Source organism: Dermacentor variabilis, unplaced genomic scaffold (genome assembly GCF_050947875.1).
Source record: "Dermacentor variabilis isolate Ectoservices unplaced genomic scaffold, ASM5094787v1 scaffold_13, whole genome shotgun sequence".
Taxonomy (NCBI): domain Eukaryota; kingdom Metazoa; phylum Arthropoda; class Arachnida; order Ixodida; family Ixodidae; genus Dermacentor; species Dermacentor variabilis.
Genome location: NW_027460291.1, coordinates 21,956,807 through 21,977,768, shown reverse-complemented (window position 1 = coordinate 21,977,768; position 20,962 = coordinate 21,956,807). Strand labels below are relative to the sequence as shown.

The window sequence follows — 20,962 nt, the reverse complement described above, 5'->3', positions numbered from 1 at the left end:
TCTATTTTGATTGTCATTGGTTGACGTTTGTCCTACTTTATGCCCTTCCTGCAAGGGCCCTTCAGAGTCCAGCAGTATTCTCGTAAATATAAAAAAAAAAGGAAACGCTCATAGGAAATAGGCCCTCATCACATGATATGCGAGTGGTAATTTCTAGCCACAAAACACACGAGTCTGGGGGAGAGTACGACAGAGAGCAGGTGGAGAGGGCCGATCTCGACGAGGGCATCACTAAGAGCTACTGCCAAACTAACAATGCCTTAAGAGGCAACCAAGTAACCACGTAGGGTCCAAGAGTCAAGGCATGGATGAACTCCAAAAGAGAGGAAGCTGCCTGACAACATGCTCCTTCCTAGTTCCTGTCCAGGTTATGTCCAAAAGTCTTTGACAATGCTGACTCAAAGCTATCCTTATGCCCTTGTAGTAAGAGAAACGGAGGTGCAAGTAGCTTTTCTGGTACGTAATCTCCAAATTACAGCTCAAAGCCTAGGGCTATTTCTAAGCTTGTCCCAGTAAATCCCCATCACTTCTACTAATTACCAACGATTTAAAGTAGATGTGACAATTCCTGTCAATGGGATCTCTTCGATTAGGCTGCGCTTTCGGAGCCATTTCTTGACAGTACAATGACACGCAAGATGACTCGGTGCAAGTGCAGTGCAGCACCACTTCTGCCATATCAACTCTGCTAGAAGTCTTGATGATGCATGAACATAAACTTTCTTTTTTGTTATCAGCCTCGTGTCTACAGCCAACTAACAACCATACAGGCTTTGAGTTTGCCTCCTTTGCCAGCTAAGTTGACTATTGTGGTCAAACCACTAGAAACATTTCTGTGTGTGTGCCACTAACCAAGAAGTGCATCACTTTTATCATCTGTTACAAAAAGCTTGCACAATGGCTGCACAACCTGTACTTTTAAGAAAGCCATGAGTTCGCGCAACGCTGGCTGTGGCACCATGTCACGCAGAAGAGCAGTGCACATGCTGTCAAACTGGCAACAACACTTTCTGAACTAGCATAGAAAGACATCAGCAGAATGGGCAGCCATGTGATGCCAATGAATGCCCATGGCCGAATTAAGGCACAAAAGCAAAAGTATTGCCAAAAGTCAGCAGTCAAGGATACCAGTGTTGACAATGTCGACAAGTCGACGAGGATTCTTCAGGACTCAAAGAGTCTGTACATGCTGACGACACATTAGAATCATCAGAACTTCTATCTGATGAGGCAACCGTTGCGAACGAGCTTGCATCGGATAACGACGACATTGACGGCGATGATGGCAGCGATGATGCGATAGGGCAGGCTGCCTCAACGTTGTCCACACAGGAGGCCCTGCAGATGATTCAGTCCCTGCAGGGCCTCGTTTTCACTAGGGACCTTCCGCTGCATTACGTGGAGGACCTGGATGCCTTGGAAAAGGATGTCAGCAAGCTTCGCGTAAAGCAAGCAAAGCCGACGGACATGGGGTTTTTTCGTGCAAGTCAGTGAGAAGTACAGTACGCGAGATGCTTGTGGTGATCTCACCCTGGCATTTCTTCTGGATTTCTCAAGCTGAAAGGCTGCCGTGGCAACCTTCTCGTTTGTTTTAAAGGTCCCTTTTGGATCCATCAGTGATGCCTCAGCTGAGCTCGCATGTCACTTGCTGTCCGTGATCCCTCTTTGCATTTGTTACAGCAGTGTCATTCTTCATCGTCGACAGCCGCAGCTTGTTACACGTGACTGGAGCACACAGGAAGCAGAGTTAACAGTTAAACAAGTCAACACAATCAGCAGCCGGATGGAGGAAGGTGGTGGGGAGGGGCACTGGCCTCCCCTAAAGCCCCTAAATTAAATAAAAGTAGCGCCTTCTTTTGAAGATCGCCACCGTCGTCCTCCCCTGCGCTTTCCCTCGACGCTCAGCCCGCCCATTGGCCAAATGCCATCACGTGCTCTTGCGCGCTTTTTTGCTTTTTTTTTTTTGCTTCCGCCGACATCACAGTACCAAGCATTATGAGCGGCGTACGCAGGCACCACATTTCACGCCTCCTTTGTGCTTCTCTAGAGTAGTTCCATGTTCGCGATGCCGTGTTGCTGTGCCTTTGGATGAAGCACACATGAATCTGATGGCAAGCAAATCTTCTGGATTCCATCTGCTAAGCGAGAAGCACCTGCAGTCGGGTACAACTGAAGAGTGCAGTGCCAAATGCCCCGCGGAAGAAGCCCTTTGGCCAATGATGTTGTAGTGGACAGTACTCATAGAGCCCCGCGGTGGAAGAAGAAGAGACCGGACTAGCGCCATTAGGCATATAGCTCAACAATGGTAGCTACGACATCAACGCAGTCATCTGTTTATTAAATGGAAACTCTTTGTGGGTCTTCTGTTCCTGTAAGCTGGTGACCTGAACATGATACCACATCACAACTGTAGTAGTAGTACTATAAGTAGTAGTATTCAGTCCAAAATTACAGGTCGAGCATATCGACTGTCTGGGTGGCCAGTCGATGCTGTTCTTCACCTTCAGTGCCAAGCCAGTCGAACCAGGTGGTGACGGAAAGGGAAGGGGGAGGATAGGAAATTGATTGTTGAGCAGCCGGACAGTAGAATAGGCAATGGGATAGGTCTGCTTAAGTAGAAAGGCAGTTGGGACAGGAGGGGTCAGAGCAATAGCGATAGAGAAAGAGGCGGGAAGGGGTAACCAGTGCATTCATTTGTTTGTGCCGCAGAAGGCGAGCCTCCGGCACAGTGAGTGACGGATGAGGGGGAGAGTAGAGGCGCTTGTCGAGACGGAGCTGGAGGTAAACTTCCTTGATAGTGCGGTGCAGGGAGAGTCCCCCCGTATCCTCCGAGGGCCTGGACCAGGTGATCAACGGTGCCCGGTTAAAAACGTCACGGGTGAGCTGATGGGCCAGGTCATTGCTGTCAATCCCCGAATGCCCAAGGACCCAGCGGAGGAAAACGGTGGAAGGCTGAAGTGCGGAGACCGCTCGTTCAACCTCCTGCTGGAGTGAATGGGGTAGGGTGCGGTTTTGTATGTGGTGAATGGTGGCTTGGGAGTTGGTATATATCGTGTACTCTGTGAGCGCGGGAAGGGAGGGAAATGATTGTAGGGTATGTACAATGGCAAGGACGTCGAGAGAGAGTGCGTCCGGAGGGTGTAGATACTGCCCCCTCGTGTGAGTTTCAGGTGCTGGGAGGTGGGAATGGTAGATTGCGTAGCTGCTGGAACCTCAAGGAGCTATGAAAGAGGCATCCGTGTAGACTACTCCCTGGCTAGTAAAGAGGGGGGAATGATGCTGCGCGGCCGCGTGACGACGGCCGGCATGCAGGACAGGGGACATATTGGACGAGCGGGGGAGGATGTGGAGATTTGGAGCCGGGGTGGATTTTGGAGAGGTAAAGGTGAAAACGGGAATGGGAGAGATACCCGCCTGGGCCAGTAACCACTTACCATGATGAGTAAGATTAAAGCCGGGCAAGCTGGGAGTTACGGTGGAGAGAGAGAAGAGAAGGAAGAGGATGGAAGAGGCCTGTGGCAAAGAGCTTAGCACTAGAGGTGGTGATAGGGAGGTTGAGAGCTGCCTTGTACAGGCCCACAAGGGTGGTCTCGAGGGTGTTAAGCTGAGTGTGGTTGAAGGAAACGTAAGGTACAACGTACAGGAACTTGTTGAGGGTGAGCACATGGGCAACTCAGCACGCATGAGCCTCGTGGAGGCCCGAGCGCCAAGTGACCGCACGCCGCAGGAGGTGAGTTACCGAACGACAGGTCCTGACAGCATGGCGGAGGGCTTGCACATTCTTGGCTGCATGCAACGGGAAGCCAAGAACTTTGCATTGGGGGACAATAGGAATGGGAGAGCCGGAAAGATGGAGAGAGATTAGCGTGTTGTGGGAGCGCTGGTATGAGTAGTAGTTAAGAAGGAGAAGCTCGGATTTCTCCGGAGCAGGAGACAGGTCAGCAGTGGAGAGAAAGAAGTTAATGAGATCGAGGCCACGTTGCAGGGTGTCCTGTACGTGACCGGGAGAACCAGACAAACACCAGAGAGTGGTGTCGTCGGCATAAAAGATGTGGTGGAGGTCAGGAATTTGGGCTAGTTGGGAGGCGAGAGGGGTCATAGCAAGATTAAAAAGGGTAGGAGAGAACACCACCTTGAGGAGTGCCACGGGTGAGCAGGTGAGGGTCGGACAGATGTGGTGTCCACTCGAAAGCGAGCCACTCGGTTAGAGAGGAAAGAGCGGAGATAAGAGTACACGCAGTTGCCACAGTCCAGGGAGGAGAATTGAGACAGGATGTGGTCGTGGCACACATCGTCGAAGGCCTTGCAGACATCAGCAGTCACAAGAGCGTGGATCTGGCTGGGGGTGGGCGAGAGAAATGTGCGCTGGAGGATCAAGAACATGTCCTGTGCACAGAGGCGGCGTCGAAAGCTGATAAGAGAATGGGGGAAGAATTCTCTCGCTTCAAGAAAATCAGAGACGCGAGTCAAAGCCATTCGCTCAAGGGTCTTGCCAACACACGACGTCAAGGAGATAAGGCGAAGGTTAGAAAGGGAGAGAGGTTTGCCCGGCTTCGGAATCACAGAAATAAGGGAGGATGTCCAAGAGCACGGCAAGCAGCCGCTGTCCCAGGCATTATTGAAAGTCTGGAGGAGGAATTCCTTGGCATGGTCGGGGAGGTTGCAGAGTGTGGTGTATGTGATGGCGTCCTCACCTGGAGCCGAGCGAGTAGCATTAGCAGCCAGGGCAGCTTCGAGATCCCGGAGAGTGAAAGGGCGGTCGGGCTCTAGGTTAGGATTGCCCGAGTAGGCTGGGTAGGAAGGTGCGAGAGGGGTAGGGATAATAATAATATATGGGGTTTTACGTGCCAAAACCACTTTCTGATTATGAGGCACGCCATAGTGGGGGACTCCAGAAATTTTGGCCACCTGGGGTTCTTTAACGTGCACCTAAATCTAAGTACACGGGTGTTTTCGCATTTCGCCCCCATCGAAATGCGGCCGCCGTGGCCAGGATTCGATCCCGCGACCTCGTGCTCAGCAGCCTAACACCATAGCCACTGAGCAACCACGGCGGGTGTAGGGGTAGGGAGATACAAAGAAGTGAGCTTGTCAAAGACATCGGAGGGAGTCCCCTGAGTGAGGGTTTTTGCTAGAGTAGGAGCAAGGGCAGGCTTCGTACCTAAGAAAGATTTAAAAAGGGACCACGTGAATCGCGAGTGCAATGTGGAGTCGAGGCAGTCACAAAGCGCACTCCAACGAGAATGCTCAAGGGACGCACCATGGGCAACTATCTCGGCCTGCAGAGCAGGAATCCGGGAGGAAAGTTGGGTACTTTGGGGTTTGGAGCACAAGGAGCGTTGGAGACGTTTCCGCCGATGCCATAAACGAAGAAAGTGAGGATTCGGGTCTGGGATAGGGTGATGTGAGCAAACGCGATGGCTACTGGTCGAAAGGGCTGCGGAGATGCGCGACATCCAGTCGTCGTAAGATTCAAAGGATGCGGAAAGGAGATTAGTGCGAAATGCGCGCCAGTCAGTGTGAGTAGTTGAGTGCGATCGAGAGATGTGGGAAAGTGAGGCGCTAATATGAATGAGGAAATGGTCGCTGAGAAGGGTTTCAGCTGTGACCTGCCAGTGAAAGGAAAGGGAGCCCCGAGAGAAAGAGAGGTCGGGTGTCGTAGAGCGCTGTGAGACAGTGCCCGCTCGAGTAGGGGAGCCAGGAGTATTAAGAAGGGTGAGGTGGCGTTCCTGAGCAAGACAGTGGAGTAGGTGGCCGGGCTTCAGGGTCTGGGGGTAGCCCCAGAGCGTGTGAGGGGCGTTAAAATCGCCCCCAAGGAGGAGATGGGTGGTGAAGGGAAGAGAGGGAAGGAACTTGCCCAAGGCAGTGAATAAAGAGGATGTGACAGGGGGATTGTAGAAAGACACAAGGGCGAGTGAAATGCAGGAAGAAGGTTGGTAATACATCACACCAACTAAATATTTAAGGAGGCTGGAGGGGAAGTAAACACGCATCCCTCTCTCGACCCCACCTGCCCCTTCCTCCTTGCTAAGCAACGCGAGTGTGCCAAAGCAGCGTTTCTCCGTCGCACAACTTGGCGCCGGGCCATGCAGTCCACCCCTTCCTCTAATCATGCATCTCCTTCACCTCAGGCTCCATCAACTCCGCGCTCCTACGCCGCTACAGTGAAAGGGCCCTCGGTGCCAGCGTCCCTTTCTTCCACTACTATACCCTCCCCATCTCTGATTGACGAGAACCGCTCATTCGACCTCCGGCTCATAATGCTGGAGCGTCACCAGTGCGAACAACAGCAAATCTCCCAAGATTTACAACAGCAAATCCACGCATTGACACAAACCCTCCAAACAACCACCTCCTCTCTTACATCCCAGCTTACCAAGCTAAATGAACATTTTGCCACGTCCTCTAATGCCCAGGTCACCCCATTGGCTGACCTGGTAGAAACCACCACCAACGCACACCACACTCGCTTGCTTCAGCTTGAAACTTCAACTGTCCAGATCCTCACCACTCTCCAAGCCCAATCCAAGCAATTGGAATCCTTCGCTTCTATGCTGGGTTCCCTCCAGGAGTCACTCCACCCGGCCAAAAAGAAGGAACGTGTCCCCAGAAACTCTTCTACCTCTAACCTATCGTAGATGGCACATGGAAAAGACCTCGAGATTGTGCAGTGGAACTGTCGAAACCTTTGCCACAATAAGACTCCCCTCTACCAGTATCTCCTCACCCGTCGCTCCATGCCCCATTTTCACAACTGTACACGTCTACCAAGTTTCTTCTCAACTCCATATAATCGGCCACCGAACAACATCTAGAATAAAATGGAACGTCTTCAGTCACCACACTAAAGCTTCCAGATTTCTGGCCCTTGGACTGTGAACTCTGGTTCGTCCACATCAAAGCGCAGTTTCGCCGTCACTGAGCCATATCTCAGGCAGCGAAGTACAGTAGACTCATTAATTTAAACTCCAAGGGACCTAGAGATTTTGTTTGAATTATCAGGAAGTTTGAATTATCAGACATTCTCATATATATGATTCTGGGCTAGATGACAGCACACATTACGCCTACGCATCCATTTTAATCACATTTTAAAGAATTTCTATGCTTTAACTACAAAAAATAGAGAGCAGAGGTGAAAGGTCCACAACTTTTTATTGGCCATCTACTGGTAACCAGACCTTTGAAAAAACAAAGCTGGGTCCACCATATTACGAGTTTGGTCATTGTCATCCGATAGGGTCATGCCAAAAATGACTGTTTAAAAAACTACCAAACTCTGAGTGCAGACCCAGAGGTGAAAAGTCCACAACAATTGCCGTCTGCTGCTGACCAGACCTTTTAAAGAAATCGTGAATGGTCGATTGCTTCCTAGCTTCATGTGCCTTCAACACAAACCTCTCTATTCCAGTAAGAGCAACGAATTCGTTCAGAGAGTTTTCTGTTGCTGTCAGAAACTTGCAGACATGAGCAATGTACTGGAAGTTTCTGCTTCAGTGTGACGGCAGCAGCTTGGCTCCCGAATCATCAAGTGTGCCCTCTCTGCACACATACAGGTTGTCATTAGCAGCTGCATAATCGCTGAGGTCGGCAGCTATGTTGTGCACTTGCAGAGCAGGGGTGCGATCGGAGATGGTTGTTCGGCGCGTTCGTTCGGTTACCGGCGCGCGCGATTGGCCTACTCCGCGCCGACGTCGCCAGCGGCGGGGCGCCGCACCGTTTTTGATGACGTCAAAATGACGACACGCTCCTGTCAATCATCCGCCCACCGAGCATTTCGTCCGAACGCGACGGGAGTTGAGAAGTTTGGAGTGATCATACGGCTTCGCATGGCGCGTCTGGTGGATTGGATTGGATCCAACAGGCGGCCTTTTCGGCTGCGGAATGGCACGTTTGAATCCAATCCATAGTTTAATTCTAGAAAATGGCGCTTCCGTTGGAAACTTCGGTTGTTGCGCTGGCATTTCTAGAGGAAGGAGGAGAGCGGGTGGCGGTGCGAAACGCGTTTGAAGAAATGGCAGAAAGTGAATTCCGGCGTCGTTTTTGTTTCTCGAAACAAATAATTCGTTGGTTGTACAGAGAAATCGACAACATCATCGGTGCCAGCGAGCCACTGGGATGTTGTCGCTGCCTCTTGAAAAGTGCGCCACTCTTCCCGTCGTTTTCTTTTTTCTTTTTCCTTCTCGCTGTGCCTAGGGACAACGCAAAGAACCTAATAGTTATAAATTGCAGTAGTCACATGTACTACTATTTGAAAACGTGTTTGGGCTTGAGAAGAAAAAAATACATTTTTTTTAGATAAAGATTTCATTCAATTGGAAGACGAGAAACATTTGGCTTTGTAGTATACTGTTTGCAAGCAGACGACAAACGACGGAGGTAAACTTCCGGGGAGGTCACCGCTTCCTGATTGGCTGCTCTCTCCTCCCCGCTGTCACAAATTTTGCATACTGCAACTTTGTGACGTTGCAGCAACTGAACAGAACGCGTATCGAACAAAATATCTCCGATCGCGCCCCAGAAAGCACTACGCTTGCATCGTCATCCTCGCAGCAGTCTTCACTTTGCTGGCAGTCGGGCAAAGTGCCAATGCTGCAGCCAGGGATGCGGAAGGCATGCTGGAAACAATTCCGTATTGTTGTTGACGTTACAACGTTCCATGCGTCGGCGAGCATCTCCAACGATGACAGCAGTGTTACATTGTATGGCATGGAACTGTCCATACATAGCAACATTACCCTGAGCAGCAGCTTCCTGTAATTCATCTTCAGGAATTTTATTACGCCTTGATCCAGGGGCTGCAGGACAGCTGTTGTGTTGGGAGGCAAGAATTTGAGGCGAATTGCTTCCAGCTCCTCCACATCGCCATGTGCAGGTAAGTCGTCAACGATGACCAATATTTTCCTTTTTGCCCTTTTCATCTGCCCATCCAGTTTGCAGAGCCAGTCCTAAAATAAGGATTGCATTATCCATGCATGCATGTTTCCTGCGTAAGCAACTAGGAGCGTTCGGATGCCTTTAAAGTCCCTTGGGCACTTTGCCTTCCCTTCAACAAAAAGTTCTGGCTTGTGGCTTCCATCCATGTTAGCGTAAACCATGACGGTTAGCCTTTCTTTACTTAGCTTTCCGCCAGTACATCACTCCCCCTTGCGACACAAGGTTTGATCTGGCAGGCGCTTAAAGAACAGCCCCATTTCATCGGCATTATACATATCATTCGGGGAGCATTCATGTAGCGGGCTCTCGAGTCGCGTCTGCTGCCAATCGGCAGAAACAGCTCCATCGACCGCTGCCGCTTCACCACTTACTGTTTTAAAGGCGAGGCCGTGTCGTTCTTTGAATCGCGAAATCCACCCATCGCTGCACTTTAAACCTTCAATTCCCAAGCGCACAGACAGTTCTTTGGCTTTCTCCTGCAGAATTGGTCCATTTACTGGAAGGCTGGATCTCCGTGCACACTTAAGCCAAAGGAGAACTGACTTTTCCAGATCAGGGTACGCTGCTTCTCTAAGTCTTTTTCGATCCAGGGCGAAACAGCTTGCATTGTTCGTAGCTTGTCCTTGGCTTTAACAATGGTTGTTAGCATACTTTTGGTGATTCCATATTTCTCTGCCAATACAGTTTTCTTAACTCCAGCATCAACTTCTCCAATAGCAGCCAATTTCTCTTTGAGGAATAGCGTTCGGTACTTCCCTCGCGACGACAAGGTCGGTCGATCGTGGAATGTGCAGCATGCTAGGCGTAGCAGCATGTAGCAGGTGGGAAGGCTCGGAGTCGGCCAACACACCGGAAAGGCAGAGTAAGCCGAATGCCACACACGTCACTTTTGTACCATCCAGGGAAGGCGCTTTCTACAGCGTCTTCCAAGCAAAACTGCGGAACTTCCTCTGCGCCATTTCGAAAGAACTCATTTCTCAAAGAGCTTTCGAAGGCGCAGGCACACAAACCACACAAGCGTCCTTACACGACGAATGAAGCAATCATTACCTATAACATAGCGCAGATGGAGCTCTGCTTGGGAGATGCTGTGGAAAGCACCTCTCATCTGCCGGCTCCTCCCCCCCTTTTTTTTCACCGCGCCGCAGCATGTTGACACATGATCGTGTGGTGTGGTGCGCATTGTTTTTGTGTCAGTGGCCCACATGGTTTTGACCGCTTTGTCAAGTGCAGGCAGGCAATCAGCTTTAGAGTAATTCTGAAGGCTATTCTATTCGCGGATATTTTCCGCTATGAACATGGAAAAAGTATGAATTAACCAAATGATGGAGTTTGCATTAAGCGGCTTTTAAATACATTCAAAACATAGTGGACCAACCAAAAATTTGAATTTTGTTTGAATGAACCGAAAGTACGAATTATCAGAGTTTGAATAATCGCGAGTCTACTGTATGACAACGTTGTGAGTGGCTTAACCCGACCACTGTAGCTTTGGTCCGCCACATTTTGCTAGCTCCTCCGCCCGATAGTCAGTACGATACCCTTAAGCAGGAGTTACTACGGTGCACCACTGACTCTGAGTCGCAACAGATTCAACAGCTCCTCTCATCGGAGGAACTTGGTGACAGAAAACCGACTGAGCTGCTTCGCCACGACACAACTCCTGGGAACCAGTCCATCATCAACAGACTCGAAAATCCTTCGGGAGCTCTTCTTCCAGCGTCTACCGAACCAGGTACGCATGATTTTGTGTGCCTCACCTACTATGATGTCTGTCAAGGCCTTAGCGATGATGGCAGACCAGATTATGGATTATTTCCATTCTGTGATATCCACTGTTTACCATTATAATGCACCCGTTGCGACACAACCCCAGTTACAGCAGCACTTTGACGAACCCAACAGTTCAAGCACACACCTTGCTGTGCAAGTAGAGGAGCTAACTAACCAGTTGGCTGCCTTACACTTTCTGGCAAATAACCACCAGCAGTGGCGTCACTTGCATGACCAAAGCGTGACACGCCCTCCGTCTCCCTCTATTTGTTGGTATCACGTCAGATATGGCACTCGCGCATGGCAGTGCCGTCCGCCTTGCAACTTTCCGGGAAACAGTCGGGCCTGTCATTGACGATGGCTAGTGCTACCGGCTCTACATCAAGCCGTCGCTGACACTCTGTCACGAATTCATATAAATGCAAGCCAAGTAAACCATTCCGGCACTGACCTCGTCCACCTCGCTACAGCTCAATGCACAGACCGTGAACTTCAAACACTCCGAACTGCCAACGATTCTCTGTGCTTCAAAGATATCGTACTGCCTGGCTGCAACGTCACAGTGATATACGACATGTCTACGGGTCACCCTCGACCGTACGTTGCACAATTTCAGCAGCAAGTTTTTGACGCACTACACTCCTTATCGCACCCTGGAGTATGTGCCACACAATGTCTGGTCACTTCCCACTATCTGTGGCCGCGTATGAATGCTGACGTCCGTTGCGAAGCTCGGGCATGCGTCCAGTGCCAGCGCCAAGGTCAGTCGACACACTATGAGCGCGCCTGATCATTTTCTACCACCAGACGCTCATTTCGGCCATATTCACATCGATATTGTTGGTCCACTACCACCGTCCTCGAACCAACGACACATATTCACTTGTATTGAACGCTTCACACGCTGGCCTGAAGCAATGACTCTCTCGCATTACTGCAGATATTATTAAATACCTGGATTTCTCGTTACGGTGTACCACACACCATAACGACAGACAGAGAAAGACAATTTGACTCGTCCCTCTTTCAAGCTCTCTCCCGTCTTCTGGGTGTAATGCACACATGAACAACAGCTCATAACCGAAGTTCCAATGGCATGGTAGAACGTTTCCATCATCAACTAAAAGCAGGACTTCACGCCCATGACTCCATCATTCCATGGACAGAGCGCCTGCCTTTGGTTCTACTAGATCTTTGCACAGCTCTGAAAGCAGATGCACAGTGTTCCTCAGCAAAACTCGTTTTTGGCACAACACTTCGCGCACCTGGTGAGTTCTTCACCTCAGAACCGTCATCTGCTGACCTATAATCCCACGCCGACCACCTTCATATTACAATGACCAATGTTATACCACCGCCACTTCGTAACAACCACAAAAATGTTTACATGAGCCCATCTTTACTTCATAGCAGTCACATATTTATCCATCACAACACTACTTGCACTCCTTTAGAAGCTCCTTACGACGGTCCCTTCAAGGTCCTCCAGCGTGATGCCAAGTTTTTCACACTTCATGTCAATGGACACGAAGAGACAATTTCCATCGACTGCTTGAAGCCAGCTTATCTAGACTCTGGCAGGGCCTTCATCGCTGGAGGGGGGGGGGGGGGGGGGCATGTGGTGGACAGTACTCATAGAACCTTGCGGTAGAAGAAGAGACTGGACTAGCGACATAAGGCATATAGGCTCGACGATGGTAGCCGTGACATCAACGCCGTCACCTGTTTAATAAATGGCAATTTTTTTTGGGCCTTCAGTTCCTACAATGTCGACCAATTGTCATGACGTCGCAGGTAATTTGGCTAATTCGTGGTTAATTCCTTTGCCGCTATCAACTCCCTACAATGTCACGCTAGCAAGTGCAAGGGGATTAAGCGCAATGTATATCATGAAATGCCGACAAAAGAAGCCACTGGCCTCTTGAGGGGCATTTGTCGCTGCATTTTTTAGTTGTATGCGACTGTAAATGTAGAAACAGCGTAGAAGTGGTGCGCATGACGTAAGTACATCTGACTGATGTCACAGCTTCCACCAAACGCTCATGCGCATGGATGAACAACAAAAAAAAAAATATTGGCTCCACATTCTATATTACTGGGCATCATTATTGTGACAACTTGCTCCTTCACTTTATATGAATGAAACATCACGTGTTGTGGGTGCATTTATTCAGTTATCCAATTTTCGAAAAAAACAATTCCTCAGAAAAATTGCTGGTAACGCTATTTACATTGCAAGGCCCTCGATTCTAGAGTAAACTAATTCCTGCATGGCTTTGTCAGTGGCCAGGTCAAATTTGGAGGTTAACTCATCATTTTTACTCTGTGTTCATTTTCATAAGACAGTGGATAGAATATGCAGAGCAGAATTTCTCGTGCCCGCGCGCAACACATGCAAGCGGCGATATGAATGAATGTTTGGAGTTTAATGACGCAAGGGCCAAGTATGGCCAAAGAGCGCTATGCCCGTGGTAATGAGTTTGCAATGTAATTATGAGTTCTATGAAGTTGGTGTGATATGATCCACAGTAGCAGCCTTGCACACACCTGTGAGGTGACTGCTGCTGCACTTCTCAAGTCCATAAAAAGGAAAAGAAAATGTGTGGAGTTGTGTAAGGTACCCTGCAAGCAAGTGAAGCCACTTGTTCCTCATTATCGACGGACCACATCTGCTGATTGATTGGTAGCTCACTAGTCAGTGAAAACTGTAAGACAACTGTCTCTGCCCATCAGGTCATGTTGATGAAGAGATTTTCCTTGTGCTGTTTATTATGCAGTTTACTGTTCAGTGTCTGCTATCTTGTTTGATATTTCTGTTCTGTTCTAAACGCCCACTCCTGCCTAAAGCCTGGTAACAAGGCTGGCAGTACTTGTAAAATAAATAAAATAAGTAAACTACACATATACTGTTGGTATATCATTCGCTCTCGCAGCCTAGTTATGATATTAAAGGCCCACTGTGTACGTTGGCCACTGGCTAACGAGGGACTGAAGCTGCTGAAGCGCGGAGGCAACAGCGGTAAATCAACCAATGCTTGGGTTGCGCATGGCAAGGCAGTGTCTCACTGCTAATAGTAGAGGCAATCAATAGCAATGACATTCAGACATCCTCTCTTGATATTTTGGCAGCCAGTCATAACATAACGTAAACAAATTTTGACCAAAACATGAGCTCAAAAGCGCAAGTGATACGTAGCAACGGCATTTGATTCGGACAGCATCTGCTAGTTCAGCATAGCGTAGAGGGAGCCATGGTCGACAGAAGAGGGAGTGAATGCTCCCTGACGAGGAGAGAGATGGCGCTACTTTTATTTCATTTAGGGGCTCTAGTCTCCCCGCCATTATAGTTTTCTCATAACAGCTGTGCCATCCCCTCATTTTGCTTTTTTTCTGCAACCCGGTTATAACAATAGGATTTGTGTGGCACTTGAATATCATTATAAGTGGGTTAAACTGTACTGCGCAATTAAAATGCTTTGATGTTTATCCCTTCCCTCTGTTTGGTGCAAGCCAGTTAGAACAATTACAGGTTATAACAATGGAATTTTCTTGGCACTTGAATGTTAGAAGTGGGCTTGACTGTGAAAATAATACAAGTTCGCAGGTATGTTACTTTTTTTGAATAATGCCAGTAAATTGACTCACAGAAGTGGAGCCGCCTGTTCTGATCCGCTGCAGGGCCTGCTCCCAGTAGCTGATCACTTGGTCCAGGGAGTCCAGACCTGCCTCAGTAAAACACACCCACACACACCATACATGTCCAGCCATTCTACTATGCACCATCCAAGCATCCATGTCCCCTGGAGGCATGGTGGGGGCACAATTGTGCGTTCCAAGATGCAGCATCAAAAGCGAGAGCACTTATGAAAATAATGATTTAAAATATGTCGCATACATATTGAAACAGTTCCGACTGGACCTGCGCTGCAATTTTAAATAACATGTGTCAAGTGTTTCAGTAAAACAATTTGTAAGGTAGGCAGTTTGCTCTAGGTGTCAGTATGCTGTAAATATAGGAGGTTCACTTCTTTTACTGTTCTTCAATATGCTTTACATCAGGCATATTTTTTCAAGTGGCTATATAGGCGCTTTCCAAGCGTGCTACACATGAAATAGATGATGGTCACACATCTGATGTTCCTGCAAGGAGTCCTCACATGGAGTCCACATTCTTGACAAAATTCATTAAAGAATGTAAAACTCTAAATACGTTCTGCAGCTGTACACCATTCATGATTCCGAGGATGCAAGAAATGTGAAATGGACAGAACAAATTGGCACCTGGAAGGGAATTACATATGTGCATATTAAGGCTCCTTTGAAGCAGGGCAGCTTTCATGACAGATGCCACAGTCTGGAATAATTTCAGCAACCTGGCATTGTTTAGAGGGGTCCTGAACCATTCCTCAGGCTTGGTGAAAAAACACAGTAGGCGGATAGCATACGCTGCTGTGAACATCTCAGTCAAATTTTGCAGTCGTGCACATCGCGTGGAGCTCGCAAGTGGAGTGCAAAGTCACCTTTTTCTCAAACGCTCTCTTTCAAAAAGAAGCATGCTCCTCTCTCTATTCTGGACGCTTTATTTTAGTAATATGGCAGATTTCCATATGCAGATGCTATTATAGCTGACATCAATCAAGGAGGGTGTTTGGACCAGTGCGCTTCTTCGTACTGTTACTGTGTATGTTTACTGACGCAGTTTAATAAACAGGCTGAAAATGAAAATCTGCTTTTGAATTTAGATAATTACGTACTTCTGGAAGAAGCCGACTATCATCTGCTCACGTTCGGACCCGGCCACCCGCGTAGAGATTAACTTTGGCGACCCTGCTTATCGGTGTCGTAAACGTCGGGCTTCATTAATTTCAACTAGTTTTGAACACTCAAGTAGCCTTGAAGCACTTAAAACTTTAGGTCAGACCACACGCACGTTAGACAGCACATGTGCACTCACTCCTGGCCGCTTTTGGTTAGATGCCTTAGCAGACTTCGCTTTGCAATGAGCTATTGATAGCACTTCGAAATCCGCAAGTTGGATGTGGCTACTCTCCGTCGGTCACGCTGGTGCAGGACAAAGCCAGTCTGCACCAAGTAGCACAGTCAGACTGGAGCATATGAGCGCAAGCACGCACTCAAGCCCTGTTGTGCACAAAGCAAACGCTGCACCTATGCACTACAGTAGCATGTAGCTGCGTTCTGCTACGTAGGGTAGCAGACCGCGGCCGCCGCAAGGTGCCGCGATGAGTCCACTGACTGAGTGCAAAGTGCCTGGCTGAGGACAACTGTGTTTGAAGCATCGCAGGTGCCAAAATCGGAAGTAGTGGCGCCTATCTGACTATCCAAAATCTAATTTGAACTTCGTGCCATGGTGACATTCAATAGGCGGAGAGTTGTGGGCATGCCCCACTTCGCTGTAGTCTTCGCAGTGCAAGTCACTGAAGGAGTGGAAGCACAGCGCAGGGGACGTTTAATTGCCAATAATTCTGCTTCTGCTGAGCACACTGAAGTACTTTATGCAACAAAGTATTTCTGAAGTAGACTATTATATCTTCAAATGCATTTTGCAACTTTGATGTAAAGTGGTTCAGGGCCCCTTTAATGTGCACCTAAATTTAAGCATTCCACTCATCTAAATGAATTGAACCCCCAACCTTGTTCAGCAGCAGCAGAATGCATAGCCACACAGTCACCATAAAGCAACCTTGAGAGAAGCATCAGTTTAAAAGCCTCCTTATTCATACAACAGAGAACATACAGTTGGCTCCCATCAATTTGACATCAGTTAGACCTTTTGCTTCATTTGAGCACACTGAAAAGTTCCAGCAAGAAATCATACATTGGTATCGGAGGAAAACTCATGTAGTTCAAATGCTGATTCAACTAATTGGACCACTGCCAATACCCCCTCATGCATGTAGCAATTACTGAACTATGGAGTTTTATGTGCCAAGCCCACAATTTTATTATGAGGCACGCCATAATGGGGGACTCTGGAAATTTGGACCACCTGGCATTCTTTAATGTGCACCTAAATCTAAGTACACGGGTGTTCTCGCATTTTGTCCCCATCGATATGCGGCCGTCGTGGCCGGAATTCAAACCCGCGACCTAGTGCTTAGCAGCCCAAACTCATAGCCACTAAACAACCACTGCAGGTGCATGCAACAATTACTAAAGCCTTGAAAACACAACATCTACAGTCACTTGAGTGTCCTTACGTGATTTGAATGCAAAAGCATGACTTCTCCAACTGGCTGCGTCCATGATATGCGACGTCATTCACTGTCGCATGTCCTTCACAAGTCTACCTTAACCCACCTTAAACTACCTTGCTCTAATATTTACCAACCTTAATTCACCTTAATCCACTTTAAACCACCTTCATTTTTACCTCGGTTAATTCACCTATGCACTTCAATTGTTGAGCAGTTACAGCAAGAAATCATACATTGGTATTAGAGGAAAACTCATGTAGTTCAAATGCTGCTTCAACTAATTCGACCCTTGCCAGTGCCCCCTGATGCACGTAACAATTACTACAGCCTTGAAAACACAGAAATTGACACTTAAGTATCCTTACAGGATTTGAATGCAAAAGCATAACCTCTAATTAATTCGCTATGTCCATATGTGACATCATACATTGTTGCATTTCCTTCCCAATTCTACCTTAATCCACCTTGCTCTAATTTGTACCAACCTTAATCCACCTTAATCTGCATTAAACCACCTTAATTCACTTAACTTCACCTTAATTCACTTTACCTTAAGTCACCTCACTCTAACTTGTTCCAAATTTAATTCTTTATTACTACTAACACCATACAATGCAGTGGAATCTCAATAAACTCGATAAAAATCACTTAAACAGAACTGGCTCTTAAACAGAACACCATCCTCATGGTTAGTTGGTTTTGTATTCATGCAATTTTATTCAGCTTTGTCTCTTAGTAAATGAAACTCCTGATAAACAGAACCAATTTCCCTGGTCCCTTGAGGTTCTGTTTAAAGAGAGTCCACTGCATTACTACTGATGTCATATGCTGATGACGTCACTGATGATGACGTTTGTTAACACTCGCTGCGGACAATGCTGGCTTTTCTGCCTCATGGGACATATAATGCTTTAGCAATAATAAATTTTGCAGATGGCACTACTGATTTTGTCTTTTTTGAGAATTTTGTCAGCCTTGAAGACAGCATCGAGATTTGTGGGCCACTCACCCACGACAACGCTCGGCACGTTAAGTTGCTGCAATCTGAACTCCAAGGCAATGCGCTCGAGTGCACTCGGGCACGATGCCGTTGGAGCATAGTTTAACGGCGAATTTAGGCAATGTGCTTGGGAACACCAATGCACCATCTGACAAGTGATATGCCGCTTCCGCTATCGGATTTCGCTTGCTTTGTAAATATGGCACCACTGACAAGCTGCTGCAGCTCTTGAGTGACGATGATCAGCTTGAGACACTCAACACGCGGCGGCGTAGGCAGCGACAGCAGTTTAGGTTTGTGATTGAAGCTGCTCGCGCTGCTATCAGAGGTACCGCACCACACGAACTGTTTCTGCCTACTGTAGCAATTCATTGCAGATCGCAGGCGGAGCCTTATGATTCGGCACATTCAGAATTATGTGGGCAACAAATTAAGTGTTCAATAAATAGTCGCCAAAGAATGACTATTTGGTTACGTGCCAGTGTGCCTGAAAAGCAGAGATTGTTTTATTTATTCATTTATTTATTTAGTTAGTTAATTAACTTTTTTTATTTAGCATTGGTTCAGACACAGTGAAGGTCTTGGATGGCAAGGCTAAAGGCAGAACATTGTCTAAGGCCTTGTCACCCATACATTGCTCAATGGTGTGGTAGCATAGCATAAAATATAGCATAATTATGAATAGCATGGATTACGCAAACATAGCATACATTATAAACACATGTGCATTAAATAACTGTCATTATATAACTTTCTAAGAAGGAACAATATAGGTCCAATGGAGTATAAGATGTGTAAGCAAAAAATTGATCAATATATACAAGCACAATATGAAACTGACTTAACAAAAAATAACTACATGTATAGATAAAGCACACAGGAAACTAATTAGCACAGTTTCAATCAGAAAAGGAAAGCAAATATATTTTCATAGCATTTTCAAAGCAGTTCAGTGATTTGAAGTTTTGTGCAATAGTGATCGTGTTAGGATGTGCATTAAATAAGAATGCGACCAAGTAAGCTAGTTGTTTTGTACCGTAGTTTGTCCTGCTAAAAGGAACTCTAAAATGTTTGTGCCTGAAATGAGTGAAAGTGCAAGGAGGGCGAAAACACATCACCTTGCCAGAAGCCATAGCAGGAGCAAGCTCCATCTCTCAGAGCATGTGCAGCGCACATCCTCATTGCGCACCGGAAGTCATTTTCGGACGAAGTGTAGTAGTTAGAGCGCGCTTCCCCAACTAGAGTGTGCTTGAGCTCAGTGGCGTAGCCAGAAATTTCGTTCGGCAGGGCGAGGCGAGTGGGGGGGGGGGGGGGGGGGGGGCACGTTGCCGCTTGGCCTCCTCCTTCCAGAATTCGTCGATGGATCAGGTACATGAATAATAAGTGCATTGCCATTGCCAAAGATGCAGCAAACGAATTCTTGAACGCTACGTACTGTCAAGACAAGTAAAATATGTATTTTGTTTTATAAAAGAATATACTCGTACGTCCCCAAAATTGTGCCCCAAATATCTGATATCAATGCTTCCATGTTTTTTGTCTATTTAATAAGTGAAGCAAATATCCCACGCACTTTAGAAATAAATCAGTTCGAAACCAGCAAAGCAGTGCATGCTGCTGATAAGAAAAATGCAAAGGCCATGAAATGAACAAGTTCAGGACAAATATCTTACATGAAACTTTCTCATTCAAGAACCTTGTTTACATTTTTGTACATATGTAACGGCCAGGGAAAAATGTCAATGACGCTGTTCTTTGTTCCAATGTATTGTGCATGAGCTGTCAGCGGTCATGTATTGTGAGTAATTGCACCGAAATTATAATCTCAACAGAGAGCATATAAAAAAAGCAGGAGATCTGCAAAATATACATGGGTGAGGCAAATGAAAGTGAGCCGATGCGAATATACGTATGACAAACGGTGTGCTTTATTTAAAAGTAGACTCCATGAGCGTTTAGACGTTTGTCCCACTGACTAATGAGACACGTGATTTCCGTCTCATAAAACTCCTTCGGTTGCTACTTCAAAAAGTCTGTAACTGACTTTTTCACGACATCATCCAACACCACTCAGGTTCGCTTGAGCTGTTTCTTCAATTGCCCCAAAATGTGGAAGTCGCAAGGTGACAGGTCTGTGCTGTATGGCGGATGTTGCAGCGTTTCCAACTTGAACTTTGCCAGTTTCGTGTTAACCACATCAGTGACATGGGGACGGGCATTGTCATGGAGCAAGATGACCCCATTCGTCAAATCTCCACGTCGTTTGTTCTTGATCGCGACATGCAGCCGTTCTGGCGTTTCCCAATATCAGAAACGATTGATAGTCTCTCCTGGTTTAGCAAATTCGATCAGTACTGGCCCTTGATGATTTAAAAAAAGTCAACACCTTTCCAGCGGAAATGACGGCCTTTGCTTTCTTTGAGGGTGGTGAATTCGAAAGTTTCCACTGTAAGATTTGCAGTCATGTTTCAGGCTCATAGTAGTGGCACCATGATTCTACCCAGTCACAATTGCAGACAAGAAGTCGTCACCTTCATTGTGATACCGGATTGGATGAGTCAAGGCAGTGCCGAACCTCTCCGTCTTCTGGTGGTGGTTCAAAATCTTGGGCATTCATTGTGCACACAAGAGCCGATAACCGAGATGTTCATGAATTATGGTGTAACCCGAACCGTGACTGATGTTCACACGCTCTGCCAGTTCATCGATGCTTATCCTCCGTTCTTGACTAATCAGCTTGTCAACCTTTGGAATTGTGTTGGGGGTGATTGCACGGTGGGTTTGGCCCGGTCTTGAATCGTATTTGCAACTTTTACGTCCTTCTTTGAACCATTTGCTCCAAAACTTCACAGTGGCCAATGAAATACAATGTTCAATGTACACGGCAGCCATACAGCGACTAGTTTCTTTTTGGGAAACACCTTCAGCTGCCAAAAACCTGAAGACATCACGCTGTTCAACTTTTGGAACGTCCATTATGTCACACAACCATGTTCAACCCAGTGTATGAGTGCATTAAAGAACATTTATCCTCACA

At 47.2% G+C, this 20,962-nt stretch overlaps 2 protein-coding genes across 14 annotated transcripts in view; one reads left to right on the top strand and one right to left on the bottom strand.

The window, feature by feature from the left end:
• Positions 1 to 20,962, bottom strand: part of Miga (mitoguardin) — a 240,811-nt gene that overhangs the window by 184,620 nt on the left and 35,229 nt on the right. For all 11 annotated transcript variants that reach the window (XR_012825102.1, XM_075677521.1, XM_075677526.1 and 8 more), the window contains one exon: positions 14,356 to 14,432. Coding sequence is in view for 10 of the 11 variants with exons in the window: in XM_075677521.1 (XP_075533636.1) it covers positions 14,356 to 14,432 (77 nt within the window). In the remaining variant the exon portion in view is untranslated. The remainder of the gene's footprint in view (positions 1 to 14,355; positions 14,433 to 20,962) is intronic.
• The window catches only part of LOC142566695 (uncharacterized), a 42,363-nt gene that overhangs the window by 5,729 nt on the left and 15,672 nt on the right, over positions 1 to 20,962 (top strand). The window contains exons 3-4 of one of the 3 annotated variants that reach the window (XM_075677529.1): positions 8,796 to 8,875; positions 10,528 to 10,672. The exons of 1 other annotated variant lie outside the window; for it this stretch is intronic. In XM_075677529.1, coding sequence (XP_075533644.1) covers positions 8,796 to 8,875; positions 10,528 to 10,672 — 225 coding nt within the window. The remainder of the gene's footprint in view (positions 1 to 8,795; positions 8,876 to 10,527; positions 10,673 to 20,962) is intronic. One more of the 3 variants, XR_012825104.1, reaches the window with a different exon arrangement.